Raw genomic sequence first — 16,655 nt, forward strand, 5'->3', positions numbered from 1 at the left:
AGGTTTTGTGCCAAAATTTGTGTTCATAATTCCCTTCACCCTGACTAAGGCCCCGGTTCCAGCTGAAGAAAAACAGTCCCAAAGCATGATGCTGCCACTATCATGCTTCACTGTGGGTATGGTGTTCTTTGGGTGATGTGCAGTGTTGTTTTTGTGCCAAACATACCTTGTGGAATAATGGCCAAAAAGTTCAACCTTGGTTTCATCAGACCATAACACATTTTCCCACATGCTTTTGGGAGACTTGATGGTTGTTTTTGCAAACTTCAGCCGGGCTTGGATGTTTTTCTTTGTAAGAAAGGGATTCCGTCTTGCCTCCCTACCCCATAGCCCATTCATATGAAGAATACAGGAGATTGTTGTGACATGTAGCACACAGCCAGTACTTGCCAGAAATTCCTCCAGTTCCTTTAATGTTGCTGTAGGCCTCTTGGAAGCCTCCCTGACCAGTTTTCTTCTAGTCTTTTCATCAATTTTGGAGGGAGGTCCAGTCCTTGGTAATGTCTCTATTGTGCCATATTTTCTCCACTTGATGATGACTGTCTTCACTGGGTTCCATGGTATATCTAATGCTTTGGACATTCTTTTGTATCCATCTCCTGACTGATATCTTTCAACAATGAGATCCCTCTGATGCTTTGGAAGCTCTCTACGGACCATGGCTTTTGCTCTGAGATGCAACTAAGAAAATGTCAGGAAATTCCTACTAGAACAGCTGAACTTTATTTGTGATTAATCACTTTAAATGATGGCAGGTTAGTAATGACCTCTATTTAACATGAGTTTGAATGTGATTGGTTAATTCTGAACACAGCCACATCCATAGTTTTGAGAGGGTGTGCATACTTATGCAACCAAGTTATTGTGAGTTGTTTTTTTTGTTTTTTTCCCTCAAAGATTTCAGGTTGTTTTTCAATTGAATTTTTCACATTATAGGTCACATTAAAAGTGGAAAAATTTCTGACATGATTTATCTTTGTCTCATTCATTTATATCAGAAAAACCTGGCATTTTAACAGGGCTGTGTAGACTTTTTATATCCACTGTACATCATGAATAAAGGTGATTATACATTTAATGCTGCATATATTTTGACCTCACGACACAATCCCTCCCTGCCCGATCAAAGTGAACAGGACCCATTTACGTTACATATCATTAAAGCAACATTATTTCTTACTAGGGTCATTTTACATTGTTCCAGTTACAGTGAACATATATTCAAAAAATGCACAATGTCATTCAAGCTAGGCATAGGGTAAACAAAAATGGTTATGATACTCATCTATAATGGTCTTATGATTGTATCTACATCTATGATGTTCCAAAATGTAAAATTAGAGCTCACTTGGCACATATTTAGATCGCGCGTCTCACATTTACACTCTGTTCTTTCACCCTAACCCCATCACAAGTTATTCCACATAAGGCCGCTTCATCTGTTTCTGGGAAACCATCTCATAGTGCCGACCCTGGTAATCCACCGTGTAAATGTCATTGAGATTAAGAAATCTTACAGAAAAAATGAACTCCATACCTTCTAAGATTCTACACAGACCAACACTATACATACTGGAAGCAGCAGGAGAAGCAGGTCTGTGTCTTCGGCTGACAGGAGCTGTGCAGCTGATGGTCTGACAGATCTTGAATTCCACCCATCTTCTCTTTGACATCCTTATCCACCCACTTTATATCCCAAATAAAAGAATTTAGCTCCCACCTGGGAATTTTTTGTCGTCTCTTAGGCACCTCCACGAAGACCAGCTGCACATCCGAAAGTTTTAGCCTTTAATAATGGATGACTGAGTATTATAACAGTGGCACAGTAACCCAAGCACTGTTACGTTGGCATAAACTAATGGATTTTAAATTAATTCAAAATTACGGCAGGTTTCATAGTCCAAAAGTGGACAAAAGTATTTTAACTCTACAATGTTAAGTACTGTTATTTTGGGTTGTTTGGGTAAATGTTTTCAGCAGGGTTGGTTGAGGTTTATTCCATTTTTATTCCATTACATTTTTAGTTGGTTAAGAAAATTTACCAAATTTCCATTCAGTGCCATTATTGAAACGACAGTGACCCCAACCTCTGTTTATTTTCTTAAGAGGGACTGTTGTAGGCTGAGAGTAGGCTATAAGTTGTAGTGGTAGTCACAAATAGTTTTTCTTGTTGATTTTATGATCCTAAGCCTGCCCAGTAACTTTTATCTAAGACCAATCAATGGGCGGCTTTACCCGTTTACAGGATCATTGGGGACCTGATGAAGTACAATAATGTGCAGTCATTTCAGATGATCGCTGTTGCATCTCCAGATGAGGTCTGATGAGAATGTCAAAACTGTCACTGCACTATATTTCAAAATGTTTCATTAGGCCAATTATCTTAGCTTACAGTAACCTATTGGCATCAATAACATCTGTACTTGCTTTTTCAATTCACTCTTGAAGTGTGTACTTAGAACTAAAGTATACACATTCCTGCAGTAGACTTAGGCAATGCCATAAGGAATATATTTTCTTTTATGTGACCAGGATGCAAACATAACAACAAGCAACCTAAGCCAGCACAACTGTTCATCACATCAGTACCAACACACAGACGTGTCCCTCTTTATAATGAGCTGTGGATCGAGACTGGAGAATTAGGATGCAGGGGTTATCATAATGAAAAACACTCTGTACTGTTGATTATGGGGACAGAACAGTAATATTGGGCCTCTCCCCTGCCAGACACGACTTAAATTAGCAGAGGCCGGTGCTTCAGAAAGAAGCATTCTCTCTTTAACATCAGAGCGGTGGAGGAAAAATCAATTTGAATAATGAAGATTGTTCTGTGCCATATTAAAATATGTATGAGCGCAGGGGCTCATCAAGAGATGGGGGCTGATACTACTCCTTGTCGAGCCCTTGAGTCACTGCAATGGGAACTGAAGTGGACAGCTGACAGAGGAGTCAGCTGGCTACTGGGGCATTGGAAGCTTGGTATGAATAAAGTATAAGGGCCTTTGTGCCTCATCGTCCAATGCAAGACAACACCTAGACAGTTCTCCTCCTTCAGCCTTGAGAGGGATTGATTGAAGGAGTTGCAGGCCTTTATTAATACTAGCACTGGGACAATTCCAGTGCCATGATACTCGTTAGTACTGCGCAAAGGAAACAAAAAGCATATTTCAGTTGTTTAGTAAAACAGCCCCAATGTTGGAAACAAACTTCATTATGTTGTCATCAAGTCACATACATTTATTGTCCACGCTATAGAACACAAACGTATAGCAGGTTTGAAAAGGACCTAATCATTTTCTGTCTCGTGTTTTCATTTTTGCCATGTGAAAAGATTTTTAATCTTCACAGACCCATTCAATAATATAGCAGTTGCTGCCATTTGTTTGAAATATTCTTAGAACATCTGGAGTGCATTTTAGTGATTGTAATAATTGAAAAACGTAACAGTAAAACCCTCCAGAATCGCTATAATGGAATTTAGATGAGCATAACTTAGGCCAGGATATAAGGAGGGACTTGTTGTTTTTAAAGGCTCAAGTGAATGTGATGTGTCCAACAGATCATTACTCTATTTGTTTCCCTGGGTGTAGTTATAGAGCAATGGTAATAGAATAGTATTGTTTGAAATTGTTGACATATTCAGTTAATTGCAAAGCACAGTAGTTTTATTTGAAAGCAGATTGGTGTTATTCACAGCCTTCTGGTGCCATCTAGTGTATTGCTGACAGTGCTAAACGTGGTGATATACTGACTGGCTGATTTCCCACCCTCATTATCCTCAGCCCTCCATTTGCCTCTGTGATGTACACAACTTTGGTAAGGCTCTCTTGGTCTGCAAACTGAAATTTAATTTTGAAATTGTTAAAACTAGGTTGAGGCTGGGGTCAGGGTCAGAGCTTATGACACTTATGAAGGATAGATACTGTAGCAGGTTCAGAGAATGTGGGGCAAAAAAAAAACAACGTATTTTCCACCATAATTTACCAATAAATTAATTAAAAATCCTACAATGTGATTTTCTGATTTTTTTCCCCCTCATTTTGTCTCTCATAGTTGGAGTGTACCTATGATGAAAATGACAGGCCTCTCTCGTCTTTTTAAGTGGGAGAACTTGAACAATTGGTGGCTGACTAAATAATTTTTTGCCCCACTGTACAAAGTTATGGTTGTTTTGGAGATGTAGGCCGACTCCACCTGTCCACCACAGTAGAAATGTAATCATCAGTCCCAACATACAGGACCATCACTAACCCATTCCATGGTATCCCCTAATGTTACACCGTATAATGGAGAAGAGTGCCTAATTATTAGTCAACTACATTTGTTTGCAATTGTTACACTTAAAAAAATATTTAACAAAGGACTAAGGTGTATATTTTTGAAAACAACTGGGTTCATATTAGCTCATTTGAATTTCAGAAATGATTTATTATTTACTGTTTCAAATACAATTGCGTGCTTATTTTTTATTTATAACAAAACAAGAAGACAGAAAAAATACTAAACGGAACAGAACCCCACTCCCATCACCACCCTTTCACACAAAAAAACATTATTTAACAGTGGAACATGAATTGCTGCATTCCAGTCATGGAACCCTGGAGGGTTTGTATGACACTCCACCACAGTAGGTGGCGGCATACACCTTAGGCCCTTAGTTTTCTGATACGTTTTTTTTAGCGAGGAACACTGGAACTTCCTAGATCGAAAGTGATGTGTACGGTTGAGAATGAAACAAAATTCAGACCGAACTAAAGTATGGTGAGTAATGTTTTGATAATGTTAATTTTTTTGCAAAACTGGTACATCTATTTTGGAAATGTTTCCTTGCTCAGTCAGTGGATGAGATAGTGTCAGTGGATAACATATTAGCCCAGAAAAGATTTGGGGCTTTATCTGCCCATTTCTGTTTAGACGTTGTGTATTACAGTACTCTTCACAATTGCCCGTTTGGATGTGTTCTTCGATCACATACGACTGCTTTTTGATGTCCGTGTTTGTTTTCCTTGAGATGGAAAGAGGTCTCATCTGTGTCTTGTGCCATTATAACATGTGTACCTGTCTCTATTTTGATAATGTCGCTGGCATGGTCAATAATATTCTATAGAAGCCACTGAAATAACCAGAAGTTGAACTGGGGCTAATGACTTTAAATTGTTTACCGTTTAGTTTAAATTACACTATTGGGACTTGGAAATACAACTAACTAAAATACCCTAATAATTAGTTGAGAACAACGTTTCCATCTTCATTATGTTATCATATATATTTTGACAGATACCAATGTCAGTATAGTAGATAGCGATGTTAAAGATTCTAAATTTCAATGCTTGCATTCTATGGGTGCAACAGTAGCATAACCCAAAGTTTGGTATGTATTGCGGTTCTGTATGTTTTTGGTACAGCACAAAAATTTATTGAAAACCAGTTTCTGATGTTTAAGATTTTTTGTTTATTTGGCAAAATATTCAGCATTTATCCAAGAAGAATATGTAATGCCGTATCAGTGCAAAATCAAAAATAAAGTGCAAAATGTAAAAATGGCAAAAACATTGTTTTACAATCCTATAGTCTTGGTACTACCTGTTTGCTGAATAGGGACATTCATGGCTTGACCATGTTAGAAGGTGCAGAAACCTTCCCACGGTTGGGTGCATACACAGCTCTTGTCATTTCTTCAGCCTGATCAGACTGATGCTTGGAGCTACTTTAATGCATTTGGGATATGACATTGTGTTGTTTCTTTGCAATTCAGTGTTACTCCAGGGATATTGATCCTGGGGTGATTTTTGGCATAGAAGTGTCAGCATTTTTTAGGTGTTATCTGTGTATGCTACTTTCGACAAGTGGCCACATACAGTTCATTTGTTATTTCTTTTGTTATTCCCCCCCAGGTCTCACGCCATGTCTTGTCCTTGATGACGATGACATTGGTGCCAGGAGTGAGGGCACTGTGGAGCCTTCACAGAACCTCTGTACGAGCTATTAGCTGCTTTGTTGCGTCTCCCACTCATCTGTTCTCTGTAGATATTCCCAGGGGGCTTTGTACCATCTCAGCAAATACCAGCGAATTAAAGCCTCTAGCAGGACGTGAAAATGAGTTATTGCTGGAAAGCTTGACCTTCATGGGGGTGGATGTGAAGATGGCGCGCCAGCGCCAACCAGGAGTACTCCGTAAGTTCATCACCAATGAGCAAGGCCTAGCTAACTTCCTCCATGGCAAAGGTGCCAGCCGCAAAGTAGTGGCCAGCATTATCTCCCGGTACCCCCGCGCCATCACTCGCACAGGCGAACACCTGGAGCAACGCTGGGCACTGTGGCGGGGCATCTTCAAGAGCGACCAAGAGATCATCAATATTCTGGACCGCTCGCCTGAATCCTTTTTCCGCTCAAGTGACAACGATAACCTGGAGAAAAACATTGTGTTCCTGAGTTCGCTGGGTCTCGATGCCAAGGACCTCCACCGCTTGCTGACCACAGCGCCACGGACCTTCTCCAACAGTGTTGAGCTCAACCGCCAGATGGTGAAATTCCTGGAAGATATGTCTGCAGAGTTAGGTGGCCAAGATCACAGGCAGTTTGCCAAAGCAGTTATTTCCCGAAACCTTTACATCCTCATCCGCAGCACCAAGAGGGTTAAGGCGAACATTGACTTCCTTAAGGGATCTTTCAATATTAGTGACCCTGAGTTGCTGGCTCTGCTTCAGGGCACTGGGGCAGAAATATTGGACCTCTCCAATGAGTATCTAAAGAGAAATCTGAAGAGGCTTCAAGAGAAAATGATGTCACTTGGTTGTCAGAAAGCCAACGTGAAGAAACTGATCATCTGCTACCCCACTGTGCTGTTTATAGGTCCGGACACACTAAGTTCCAAACTGGACTGTCTTTTAAAAAGAGGGATCTCTATGGCGCAGATACTGGAGAAACCTAAGGTCCTAGAATACAGCACACAGAACATCACACAGCGATTGGAAGAGCTTACTAAACTCCAATATGACTTTAAAAAGAATGGCATCAACATTCTGGACATGAGCCGAAAACGCTTTGATGCCAAATTGGAAAGATTGGCTCTTTTGTCAGATGAATGAGTTGGATAACCATCACTGCCTGAAACATGAGCTCTACATGTGTAACACTCTTCGCCTAACCAATAAGATATTGAATTGTCCCTAAAATTATTAAAAGTAAACTATATGGTGTTTAGTAGATTAAATGCAGTTTTGGAGAGTAAACGTTCTCCTTTTTTCTTCCAAGGCTTTTGACAGTTGGAATTATAGGATGAGATACTGTTGAAGGAGAGACTGGTATTGAACTCTTGTCTCCCCCAGGCAAACCACTTAAATGCATGGAGCCAGGAGTGTTACACATGGAAATATGTATTTTAATGTAAAGCGGAAGAGTAGGCTTAACTAAAGTTTCATTGTACTGACCCGTGATTACTCGCCTATATATGCATATTATAGTACTTTGTCAATTAATTTCTCATGATTGGTTTTGAGGCAGCTTACTTAATAAAAAGTTATCTTCAATTCTGAGGAAACATTACCTGTACCAATGGAAGAACAGAACTGCAAACGGCTAGAAGGCATCAAGACACTGTCTTCAAAGTCTGTGAATAATCAGATATTCTGAAATTGTCTTTTGCTGGATGAATTGTCCAATGAGAGTCAAGATATGTTTTTGTTTGTTTTGTTTTTACAGAAAATGGCTATTCATTCTTGCATAGAATATTTCTGTCCGAATATGAAAACTGGGAACCACCTGTGGGGATGGTCGACCTGCTATTATTAAAATATTCAATCATGATATTACTCTTTACAGTTTTAATGCCCTGATGAGTGACAAACATGTTATTTGGTCAATCTTAATGGATACTGAAAAGTACCTGAAGAGTTCTGTCTATATTCTTTATAAAACACATAGCTCTTAAAACAAGTTGTGCATTCTCTGGGGGGCTCTGTATTCCAGCACTTTTGATTTGATATGTTACAATGGCTTTGGGGTTGAAGTTCAGATTGGAGGGTATTTCTTTTTTACATTATGCTATCAGAAACTCCAATTGGAGACTAAGTGAATATCTTTAAATTAATTAATCAGTAAGCTCAAATAATAAGCCTTAAAAATATATTCTGAAAAGTATATGAACATAACTAAGTACTTTTACATTGTACTTTACACTTCTGCTGAACATGGTATTTATGCCTAAGGTGGTTCTACTTAGCCGTGGACTTTTTAATTGCGTTTTTTGCCGTTAAAGTGAAACTTATTACTGTGAAAGTGAAGCTAACTTTTCATTAGCGTCAATGAAGAGACCGTCCATTTGACCGATTTGCAGTTAATTTGGTCGAAGACAAAGTTCTGTTATTTCAATTGTTGTTTTAGACAACTTATAGCATAAAAACTGAAGGACATGGCTAGGTATGTAGCCTTTTCTCAAAAGTTTTATGTAGGTTCTGCAGTTAGATCACGCGGTAGGCCTAATCACCCAAAATAGGTGAACGTAAATTGTTTGTCATGAAACAATTAGAATAATATCAAAAGCTGCATTTGTTCTATTGCATTGGGTAAATCCCGAATTTGCAAGTGTTAACGTTTTTTGAATTTATGAAGGGGGGGATCATTTTGGCCATAGCTTGGTGGTAATATTAAAGTGAGAGCTGGGGGAGCTCATGACGAATTTTATTTAACACATGACCAGTACTTGATCAAGCAAAACAAATTATGCAAAATAGTTCTGAGTTTATAACCGAGATTATTCATGGTGAGGTTAAAAATGACATTCAAATAGTATTAAAAACTGTATCCTGTATTTTTCTATATAAAGTTGTTTGCAAACATTATGTACTATGATGGGGTAAGTTTGGCGCTAATTTAATGAAAGCCAGTTGGTGCTTCAATATTTGGTGCTTCAGGCTTTAAAGATGCACTAGGTAATATTATTTAAGTAAATGAACAAACGTTTTGTCCCCTAGAAACATGTTTTGTAAGCTAATGAGGCACTCTAAGAGTTGTTTAGCAACACAGACAGTTCAGTGCCAGTGGAATGTCAATTTATAACTTTTGGAGCGTGCCGTTACATTCCAGCCAATTCTGTTCCAGCGAATAGCCTTATGCGATGCGGGCCTTCCTCCATGGCTTATTTTATGAAAGCCATTTACCTGGTTGATATGCGTGTATGTAGCATAGGAATGCCATAGAAGTAAAGTTTGCATACCGTAAGAAACTATGATGGTGGCTAGAGACCTGGACGACGATTTGCCAATTCCTCCCTTGTCTACTACAGCATACACTACAAAAACTGCGAAGAAGCGAAAGAAGACTTAAGACCACAGGGCTCAATGTTAAAAAAAAACATTTTTACCGTCCCTCATCCCAAAAGTTATTTACCACTGTTACAACGTAGAACTAAATACTTTTGTTACTTAACATGATTTATAATTTATGAAATGCATTCTGGATATATAAAACAAAATATTTTTATATTTCATTCATAACATTTCTAATTATAAAAATGAATACAAAAATAAAAAGCATTTGACTCTCAAACAAAACACTAACTCATTCACCCAAGGGAACAAGGCGTCCAGCTAGGCCGTCTGTTACTAGGTATGCGGTTGTTATGTCGTGCGATCACGCAATGGGCATCTGCATTTCAATTCCTGATACAACCAAAGGGCCCTAAAGACGGATTGTAGTTTAATCTCATGACACCGCTGAGAGAGGATGCCCCTGGATATCATAAGCATGTCAGTCTGAAGGTTAAGATCCACTGTTCTGTGTACGTGGTGGACGCCTGCAATGTCTCTCTGATGTCTGCCAAAATCGTGGAGAGGTTAGCGGCGATTGACAAGAAAACCAATGAGATGTGTAAATCAATGGAAGATGACATGAATTTTGTGACTGTAAGGGATTGTTTTATTTTTATTCATAATGCTTTGTCAGAGTAATGTGCTTTTAACTTGTGTTTATAAATACATATAGTACTTCCTAAGGATGTCTAAGTAAAGTGTGTATTGCATTTAGATTCATCAATATGAGAAACTTCACTTTTTAATCACCCTGACATACAGTTTTTCCAACGTTTGTTCTAGGCATTCCCCAGCTGGTATTACTGACCAAAGTTGACGAGGCCTGCCCCCTAGTGTCAGAAGAACTGCAGAACATTTATTACAGCTATTCCATATAACAAAATGTGAGCTATTATGCTCATTTAATTACATAGTCAGTGTCATTCTTAAATCATGTACTCGTGTGTGTCACGTGTAAAGCAGATTATTTCTCTCCGTAGAAAATAAAGAGTACGTTTCTTCGTCTTCCAGGCTCAGGAGATCAGTGCATCTCTAGGTAGTCCTCTGTCCGGTGTTCTCCCAGTGAAGAACTATAGCCAGGAGCTGGAGTTGAATGAGGCCACGGATATCCTGCTACTCAGTGCTTTGGATCAGATGTTAACTATGCCGATAGATCAGATATGTAATCGTCTTATTATTATTTTTTTACAGACAACAACATAAAACCCTAAAATGTCTCCAGGTGGCTGTACTGAAATGGTTTTTGAATTTACAACTGTTGGAATTTAAGCAGTCAAATGTGTCCAAAACACTTTGTACTCACGATTATTGGACATGTTTTTAAATAGGTGTGTCAGGTTGGTATGTAATATGTTATTTGAAGCATTCCTAAAATAACTACAATTATCTCACTTCCTCAGACACACATGCAAAATCTCACACAATGGTACACACACAGACTCTGGTTCTTTCAATGTCAAAAATTATTTAGTGAGTTGATCTTATCTCATTACTTTTTTGCCAGACCGCGTAAGCGGAACTGGCCTAGAAGAGTGAATTAACTGACCGACTGATCCCTTGTTAAATAGCGTAGTGGTTAGAGACGCGGAAGAACAGGTCCCGGGTTCAACTCCAGTAACAGTCAAAACGCATGCCTGAGGTTCAGGACAGACAAAAACGTTGTTGGCTACAACCTTATAGGCAGCCTAAAATAAAACCGTTCTGTTGGATATTAGGATTTGTTCAGGATGGACAGACACTTCACTGGCTACTATGGCATAGTAGTTAACGACACAGCCTATCACGTGGGCGACACTGGTTCGATCCTCGAATGGGCAGCCACAATTACCACATTTTATTGCGGGCTGGCTGAACTAGGTTTGCCTGGTTTCTTGTTTGCCATGCAGTCTTGGGATGTAATGTAAATGCAACACTGTATGAGTAAAAATGAATAATAAAAATGAAATCAAGTTTCCTCTGAGCTAATTTAAATGTGGGAAAAATGTATGCTAATTCTATACACACTGACTGATCTTATTAAGAATTAGGACCATGCATGCGTTTGAGAATGAGCATCAAATTCCCATGTTCTTTAAAATTCCAGACAACAATGCCACATTATATGCCAGTGGTTCTTTTATCTACCAAATCCCACATACCAGCAGACCTTCGAAATTATAAGCATTCATGAGTGAGGAAGCAGACACAGACCCTCCTTTATCTTGAGACTGAAGCACTTTGGTAAATTGAATGTACCCTGACTGCCCCCCTGAATGGAAGTGAACTGTAAACCAGACACTGCCACTACCCCCACGTTCAAAGCGGACATACCTTCCTGGCTATTAGAAGGTCTGGTATCATGCAGTTACCTGCCTGTGAAACACCCATTCGTCTCAGAGCCATTCATCATCACAACACAGTTTTACCTTTAGTACACAAGAAATAGATAATATAGGGGGGGCGGCCTTTGAATATGCATCTGTCTTTGAACAGGTATCTGTTGATTTGCCTTGAAGATCTCTAAGGTACAATAACACCCATTACTCATTTGTAAATGGTACCATGTTCCATATATGCCCACGTCTACAGTACATGCACACATTCTGAAACATTACACACATCTATGTCATGTCTTCAACAGCTTTCACACGACAATGTCAAGATCTGTTTGCATACAGGAAACATTCTACAACCCATGCTGCCCCACCAGGCATTTGTTGTGCGAATGAGTGTTTGGGACCTTTTGATGTCTAATAATCACTTTAAAAGGACACAACCGTTTGACAAATCTTCTGACACCATGGCAGTCCAGCATTATATTTGAATTCAACTTCACTGAATGGAATTGTGAGGGAATTTCCATTTTGGACCTGGCTTTGGGTCAAATCTTAACTTGTGACCAGTGTGTTAGACTTTTAAATATAACATGCTTTGATATCAGTGGGCCATTTTCCAGAAATGAGTCCTAACATTTTAATGTTGACATTTCAAATCCATATGTACTGGGAAACCTGCTAAAGATTTCCCTCAGACAGCACAGTGTACTCTAGGCCCCTTGAGTGGGTTCCAGACACACACATTCTTGTTTTCTTTTCAAAAATACTTTCTCGTAATGATTCATGACATTCCTGTGCAGACAAAGCTGAAGTTAACTGACGACAGAAACAGGAATTTATCGTTGCCAAAGTTTTAAATCCCATTTTTCTTTAGAGGCAGCATGTAGACACGGAGTCTAGACGCAGCACACTCCAACTTAAACTACCGAGGGAGAACAACGCCTCGGGTAGGATGCCAAATACTGTTCTGCCTCAATAGGTCTTTATCAACAAGGAAAACAAGAAAACAATTCCGTATTCATGGTGAATAAAGTTAAGAACATACTACTTACAGTGCTCTTTATCTAATTGTCTATGTGCAATAACAAATGGTAACAGCGTTTCTTCAGCAGAATTGCATTATCATGCATGTTTATTATTGCATTTTTATTTTTGGACAAAGTTGTCCCTAAACCTAACCACTAACTTGGAAATAGCCTTTTTTCCCGTGTGGGCACTAGTTAAAAAAAAACATGTGGGGACCAAATTGTCAGGTCTTACTATCTGTTATGGGGAGTTCCTTCTTATACTAAAATCTTTGTGGAGATAGGACATTTATGTTTGTTTTACTGTCCTCTGAGACCTAACCTTGACCCAGTAATCGATGTTACCTATTCCCTAGTCCGAACCCATAACTTTAACCTCAATAACCTAACCTATACACTTTAACTTGGTTCTAATGCTAAACCAAACCAGTAATGCCTAAACATAAGTAACCACAATTGTAAAAATATGCCCAATCACGTTTTTCCATAAACCTTACTATTAAATCAAAAATTAAAATGTTCCTAGTGGAGAGCTGACAGAAAACCTTGTAGGGACCTATTTTTCAGGTTTTTACTATGTTTGTGGGGATATCAGGTCTCTACATGTACGCAAAGATGTGGAAAATACACACACAGATGATATCCATATATTATAGCACAGATACAGTAACAAACATGTTATGCTTACAACATGTTATGTAAAACCTATGTTTTACTGTGCTGTCACATCTAATCCAAAATAGTTTCCTGCCATATTTAAAATAATAGTTGTGGCTACAAAGCAGAGGTTTGTTAAGTAGTAGTATGCCTTATGGTCACTATAACAGCACCTCATGGTTTCAGATATAAATGGGTCTAATTGTATGTTTTTTTTGTTCTATGTGGTTACAGGTTTTATCATTAGTTGATAATGAATCATTCTGATTGGTTAACATTAGGCTTAAGTTTGGAAATATTGGTATGTATTCATTCTGACTAGTTAAGGTCAGGCTAAGGTTTGCAACAATGCAAAAACAAAGGTTCAGTGTTATCTACAAATATGAGACTTGTGGGTTCAAACCCAGTTCTAAGCAGTCTATATTTAAAAAAAATACATGTTTTTGTAGGGGCAAAATAGTTCATTATCTAACGTTTGAGCAACCTGGACAGTACAGATGACCAGGTGGTCTCTGCTATATAAAGCAACCTGTAAAAAGTATGAAAATGTGTTTGTCTTCGGGAATTCCCCAAAATTCGCTTCCACCTACACCTTTTTCCTTCTGTTATGATAATCTGTAGAAAACATAACTTGTGATCCATCTTTTTCTGAACACGTAGCCCTGCCACAACATGCATTAAACAAAACCCGAATACATATTTTATGTTTCTGCATGGATTTGTCTGATAAAAGCTTTATAAAAATGTCCCATCTCAGTTTAGTCTCTAGGGGCAATGCTGTTCAAGGGAGTAGTTTTAAATATAGACAAGACATTCAAGTAACAGAAGCGCAATAACACTAATTTAAATATGCAAAGTGAAAACAAACTGTAACAGCCATCCTCTGGGTCATATTTGCTTGGAACACGGGAAAAGAGAGAGAGAAAAAGAGACTAGAGTGACAAGAGATAGGAAGAGTTAAGAAGATAGGGAAAAGGTGTGTTAGTACCCCAGACTGAACAAACACATCACTAACTCCAGTCAATACCGACCAATACTGCCTACGGCATTGGTCGGACCCTGCCTGCAAAACATTCAGCCATCACATCCCAACCCATCTTCTTTCCCCACTCCCCTTAACAGAAAGGCTGACATATTAGGAAGTTGTTTCCTTTCCTCCGTGTACTGTCCTCCCTTATAGGCCCCTGATTTACAACATCTTATTGGTTGCATGAACATGATAGCAGATGTTGTTGTGTGTGAACCCAAATGCTTGGGTGAACTCAGAGTGAGTGGGTGAATATATGGGCGTGTACATACGTTATTTGTGGGTGTGTGTTAGTGAAAGAGACTGCGTGTCCCTGGGAAGAATGAGATTGAGTATGTGTCAGGGAATTGCACACAAATAAGCTGGGATGTGTGTTTTGTGTGCGAGTGTGCAAAAGAGCTATTGCAGGGCAGATTCACAACAGTTTGACAATCCAACAGTTTGACAATCGGGGCAGAAGCTTTTTTCAATCTCTCTGTCCTGGTTGTGACCCTCCTGAATGTCTCTGTCTGCTGGATGGTAGAAGGGTGTGAATAGCCCATTGCTTGGGTGGCCTTTGGCGGCAATGTGTGGGGTAAATTTCCTGGGGAGCAGGCAGTGTGCCCCAGACTTTGCTTCGGGCCGACCTCACTATCCTTCGGAGAGCCATGCAATCAGTGGTGTTGTAGTTTATACACCATGGGGTTATGTAGCCTGAATGTGCTGTAGCGCAGGGTTCCCAAACATTTTCCACCAGGTCCCCCGAATTTACCTTCCATTAAATATTGCACAAATTCAACAGGATAGTTAGCTGGCATGCTTGCAATGGCAAATGTCAGCCAATGTCCATTTTAATATCTGCAGTAATAATGGAATGATAGTGTTTCTTGACCGTTCTTGACAACAGAAATTATTTTGTATGCATGGAATGCAAATCCTGGGCAGAGCTGCGAAGAAAACCCCATATCTCAGACTGGCCAAAAACAGACACTGGACAGAGGAAGAACTCTGCCTAGAAGGCCAGCATCCCGGAGTCGCCTCGTCAGTGCTGATGTTGAGACTGGTGTTCTGCAGGTACTTTTTAATGAAGCTGCCAGTTGAGGACCTTTGAGGCATCTGTTTCTCAAACTAGACACAAATGTATTTGTCTCTTGCTCAGTTGTGCACTGGGGCCTCAAACTCCCCATTCTATTCTCATTAGAGCCAGTTTGCGCTGTTCTGTGAAGGGAGTTGTACACAGCATTGTGTGAGATCTTCAGTTTCTTGGCCATTTATTGCATGGAATAGCCTTCATTTCTCAGAATAAGAATAGACGGATGACTTTCAGAAGAACATGTTTTGTTTCAGGACATTTTGAGCCTGTAATCAAATCCACAAAAGATGATGCTCCAGATACTGAACTAGTCTAAAGAAAGCTTGCTTCTTTAATCAGCACAGCAGTTTTCAGTAGTGCTAACAATCACAAAAGGCTTTTGTAATGATCAATTTGCCTTGAAAAATGATAAACATGGATTAGCAAACAAAACATTCCATTGGAACACAGAAGTGATGGTTGCTGAGAATGGGCCTCTATATGCCTTTGTAGATATTCCATTGAAAATTAGCCATTTCCAGCTACAATAGTCATTTACAACTTTATCGAAGTGTACACTGCATTTCTGATCAATTTGATGTTATTTTAAAGGACAATTTTTTTTGCTTTTCTTTCACGAACATGTACATTTCTAAGTGACCCCAAACTTTTGAACAGTAGTGCATATACAATGTAAAGGCACTCCGGTCTCTAGGTTAAAGGCTGAAACAAATAGCATCTACAGGGGTGGATCTAATGCATCAACTATTTCTATTCTAACATTCTAACAGCAGCTTGGTCTGCTGTCATTTTGGCTCATTTCCCCTTAGCTTCCAAACAGAAGCAATAGTTGGGCCTAGTTTATTTCTTAGAATTCCAGGATTCAGGAGGCTGGGCAGCCTGTCTTTTAGTGGTGGCTCTGGGACTGAGAAGTCCCTGGCATTAATGAGGGCTGATTCTGGGCTGTGTAAGTTTTTTTTAGGGGGAAGCATTTGAAGGGTGAACCCAACCGCTGCGTCACGCATCAAAGATGAATTGGGTTAAGTATTCACATGTCGCATTGCTTTCCAAAAAAAAATCTACTCTCCCTTGTTGGTGCTTGAGGAGAAAAATTATCCTAAACTCCTCAAGAAAGACCTTGTCAAATAAACAAAACAAGATGCCCTAATCAACACTATATAATTATATGGTGTACTGCATGGTGATTGGCCACTGTTTTATTCAGTGTGTTTCATCAGTTCCTATCCTCGCTTAATTTATCATATACTG

General features: G+C 39.2%; 1 protein-coding gene across 2 annotated transcripts; it reads left to right on the top strand.

Moving 5' to 3' along the window:
• The first annotated feature begins 4,663 nt into the window (after positions 1-4,663).
• On the top strand, positions 4,664-7,884 carry LOC105012656 (transcription termination factor 1, mitochondrial). 2 transcript variants are annotated; one of them, XR_004576239.1, is made up of 3 exons: positions 4,664-4,764; positions 5,898-7,187; positions 7,258-7,884. XR_004576239.1 is itself a non-coding variant. In XM_010873637.3 (2 exons), the coding sequence occupies exons 1-2, from the start codon at positions 4,762-4,764 to the stop codon at positions 7,089-7,091; spliced, it is 1,197 nt and encodes a 398-aa protein (XP_010871939.2). In that variant the 5' UTR covers positions 4,664-4,761; the 3' UTR covers positions 7,092-7,884. The 2 variants fall into 2 exon arrangements, 1 of the variants encoding a protein (XP_010871939.2); XM_010873637.3 differs by having other exon boundaries at positions 5,898-7,884.
• The last annotated feature ends 8,771 nt before the right edge of the window (positions 7,885-16,655 follow it).

This window comes from Esox lucius, chromosome 10, assembly GCF_011004845.1.
Source record: "Esox lucius isolate fEsoLuc1 chromosome 10, fEsoLuc1.pri, whole genome shotgun sequence".
Classification (NCBI taxonomy): Eukaryota; Metazoa; Chordata; class Actinopteri; order Esociformes; family Esocidae; genus Esox; species Esox lucius.